This window comes from Pecten maximus, chromosome 11 (genome assembly GCF_902652985.1).
Source record: "Pecten maximus chromosome 11, xPecMax1.1, whole genome shotgun sequence".
Taxonomy (NCBI): Eukaryota; Metazoa; Mollusca; class Bivalvia; order Pectinida; family Pectinidae; genus Pecten; species Pecten maximus.
This window is the reverse complement of record NC_047025.1, coordinates 41,371,390-41,375,690: the sequence shown is the minus strand read 5'-3', so window position 1 is coordinate 41,375,690 and position 4,301 is coordinate 41,371,390. Positions and strand designations below refer to the sequence as shown.

General features: G+C 38.6%; 1 protein-coding gene across 1 annotated transcript; it reads right to left on the bottom strand.

Annotated features, from left to right (window-relative positions):
* Nucleotides 1–2,059: 2,059 nt before the first annotated feature.
* LOC117338614 (coiled-coil domain-containing protein 1-like) lies at nt 2,060–3,643 on the bottom strand. Its single transcript, XM_033899972.1, has one exon. The coding sequence runs from the start codon at nt 3,641–3,643 to the stop codon at nt 2,060–2,062; it is 1,584 nt and encodes a 527-aa protein (XP_033755863.1).
* Nucleotides 3,644–4,301: the final 658 nt, after the last annotated feature.

Below are 4,301 nucleotides of genomic sequence, written 5' to 3'. Positions count from 1 at the left end.
TATTAGGTACACGTTAATACCTATGGTAACAGGAAGGGTCGACACTTAGAGATTGAATATTAGGTACACGTTAATCGCTATGGTAACAGGGAAGGTCGACACTTAGAGATTGAATATTAGGTACACGTTAATCGCTATGGTAACAGGGAAGGTCGACACTTAGATATTGAATATTAGGTACACGTTAATACCTATGGTTACAGGAAGGATCGACACTTAGAGATTGAATATTAGGTACACGTTAATACCTATGGTTACAGGAAGGGTCGACACTTAGAGATTGAATATTAGGTACACGTTAATACCTGTGGTAACAGGAAGGGTCGACACTTAGAGATTGAATATTAGGTACACGTTAATACCTATGGTTACAGGAAGGATCGACACTTAGAGATTGAATATTAGGTACACGTTAATAACTGTGGTAACAGGAAGGGTTGACACTTAGAGATTGAATATTAGGTACACGTTAATCGCTATGGTAACAGGAAAGGTCGACACCGAGGGATTACAGTGTATACCGCATTCCATATAGATATACACTTTGTCTAGTTAGTTTGTACAAAAAACATCAGAGTAAACGGTCATGTACACTTTGTCAATTTAGTTTGTACGACATCAGAGTAAACTGTCATGTACACTTTGTCAAGTTTGTCTGTACAACATCAGATTGAACAGCCATGTACACATTGTCAAGTTAGTTTGTACAACATCAGAGTAAACGGTCATGTACACATTGTCAAGTTAGTTTGTACAACATCAGAGTAAACGGTCATTTACACTTTGTCAAGTTAGTCTGTACAACATCAGAGTAAACGGTCATGTACACATTGTCAAGTTAGTTTGTACAACATCAGAGTAAACGGTCATGTACACATTGTCAAGTTAGTCTGTACAACATCAGAGTAAACGGTCATTTACACTTTGTCAAGTTAGTTTGTACAACATCAGAGTAAACGGTCATGTACACATTGTCAAGTTAGTTTGTACAACATCAGAGTAAACGGTCATGTACACTTTGTCAAGTTTGTCTGTACAACATCAGATTGAACAGCCATGTACACATTGTCAAGTTTGTCTGTACAACATCAGAGTAAACGGTCATGTACACATTGTCAAGTTTGTCTGTACAACATCAGAGTAAACGGTCATGTACACTTTGTCAAGTTTGTCTATACAACATCAGATTGAACAGCCATGTACACATTGTCAAGTTAGTTTGTACAACATCAGAGTAAACGGTAATTTACACTTTGTCAAGTTAGTCTGTACAACATCAGAGTAAACGGTCACGTACACTTTGTCAAGTTTGTCTGTACAACATCAGAGTAAACGGTAATTTACACTTTGTCATGTTTGTCTGTACAACATCAGAGTAAACGGTCATGTACACTTTGTCAAGTTTGTCTGTACAACATCAGAGTAAACGGTCATTTACACTTTGTCAAGCTTGTCTGTACAACATCAGAGTAAACGGTCATGTACACTTTGTCAAGCTTGTCTGTACAACATCAGAGTAAACGGTCATGTACACTTTGTCAAGTTTGTCTGTACAACACCTTCCAAGAGATGCAATGTAATTATAAGTTATTGTCATTTGACGGTCGACATATCGTGGAGATGTGATGAATACCGACAGGTTTATATTACAGACATGTCATTCTGTAATGGATTTTGATATCGGCTGGTAGATCTGTAATACGCCACTTTATCATCTACCCTGTGTAAACGTTGTCAGTAACTTCCTTGATTACAAAATGAAATTACATTTCCTTTGTACGGTTACATTTAAAAACGCAACAGAGTCAATGTTATGTTGACTACTGACGATACAACAGTTTAAAACTATTAACTTAAATTGTCAGTATTAACGTCTATGATGCTTAACGAACGTCGTTATGAATTCATACTGGTAGAAAGTACTCGGATAGATTAGATTCTTATTTAACGTTTTAGGGATCTTCATTACAAAACTCATCGATATCTATTACTTCTTGTAAAGAACCGTCAACACGGCATTTAATTACCAATGCTTCACAAGCAATAACGCAGTTCTGAGCTACATATACAAGATGTAGTCTTCGTCAGGACAAAAAAAAACAATGTCATCGGCAATGTCATCAGCAATGTCATCGGCAATGTCATCAGCAATGTCATCAGCAATGTCATCGGCAATGACATCGGCAATATCATCAGCAATGTCATCGGCAATGTCATCAGCAATGTCATCAGCAATATCATCAGCAATGACATCGGCAATATCATCAGCAATGACATCGGCAATATCATCAGCAATGTCATCAGCAATGTCATCGGCAATGTCATCTGTAATGTCATCAGCAATGACATCGGCAATGTCATCAGCAATGTCATCAGCAATGTCATCGGCAATGTCATCGGCAATGACATCAGCAATGTCATCAGCAATGTCATCGGCAATGTCAACAGCAATGTCAACAGCAATGTCATCGGCAATGTCATATGTAATGTCATCGGCAATGTCATCAGCAATGTCATCAGCAATGTCATCAGCAATGTCAACAGCAATGTCAACAGCAATGTCATCGGCAATGTCATCTGTAATGTCATCGGCAATGTCATCAGCAATGTCATCAGCAATGTCATCGGCAATGTCATCGGCAATGTCATCAGCAATGTCATCGGCAATGTCAACAGCAATGTCATCAGCAATGTCATCGGCAATGTCATCAGCAATGTCATCAGCAATGTCATCAGCAATGTCATCGGCAATGTCAATAGCAATTTCATCGGCAATGTCAACAGCAATGTCATCAGAAATGTCATCAGCAATGTCATCGGCAATGTCATCAGCAATGTCATCGGCAATGTCAACAGCAATGTCATCAGCAATGTCATCGGCAATGTCATCAGCAATGTCATCGGCAATGTCATCAGCAATGTCATCAGCAATGTCATCGGCAATGTCATCGGCAATGTCAACAGCAATGTCATCAGCAATGTCATCGGCAATGTCATCGGCAATGTCATCAGCAATGTCATCGGCAATGTCATCAGCAATGTCATCGGCAGTGTCATCAGCAATGTCATCGGCAATGTCATCAGCAATGTCATCAGCAATGTCATCAGCAATGTCCTCGGCAATGTCATCGGCAATGTCATCAGCAATGACATCAGCAATGTCATCAGCAATGTCATCGGCAATGTCATCGGAAATGTCATCAGCAATGTCATCGGCAATGTCAACAGCAATGCCATCGGCAATATCATCAGCAATGACATCGGCAATGTCATCAGCAATGTCATCAGCAATGTCATCGGCAATGTCATTGGCAATGTCAACAGCAATGTCATCGGCAATGTCAACAGCAATGTCATCAGCAATGTCATCGGCAATGTCAACAGCAATGTCATCGGCAATGTCAACAGCAATGTCATCGGCAATGTCAACAGCAATGTCATCGGCAATGTCATCAGCAATGTCATCAGCAATGTCACCGGCAATGTCATCAGCAATGTCATCAGCAATGTCATCGGCAATGTCAACAGCAATGTCATCGGCAATGTCATCAGCAATGTCATCGGCAATGTCATCAGCAATGTCATCAGCAATGTCATCGGCAATGTCATCAGCAATGTCAACAGCAATGTCATCAGCGTACATTTGTACGGAGATGATATACGATTAATCTCATTTCAAACAATTAGGTATAATAGCTTTCGAAAGAGTGTATATTTCATTCAACTTTATTGGTACTTTTTAACTACAAATATAATGTGATGCCTAAACATGGTTAAACATGAATAATATATATATATATAGGAAGAGTTGGGAGAGACGATGTCCCCTAGTTGTATATACCTAGGAGTTAACATCTGATATAGTTTACATGATATCATACTATATTTATAGTTATAATACAATGACTTTATAACATTCCAGGAGTATCTATTTACACCTAAGTTCTCTGGAAACATCTATACGTGATTTTATTTTTGTCAATAGAAAATTGTTTACTCGTCCGATCACATGATTACTGTATTGTAATAAGTATGTTAAACTACTGATGTGAAGCAAAAACCAGACGAAAACTAGGACGATCAACAAATACCAACTCAGGGTTTACAGTAAGGTATTTTCCTGAAAATATTTCACTACTTGGAGATATATAATTAGGTCCTAAAACTGGCACGCTTGATCATCCGACCAGTCAGGGTTGGGGTGGTTTGGTGTGTTTGATTGGTATATGTATTATTTGTATATGTGTTATTGGTATGAGTTTTATATAATATACTAATGTAGACCGTTAAAGTGTGGACAC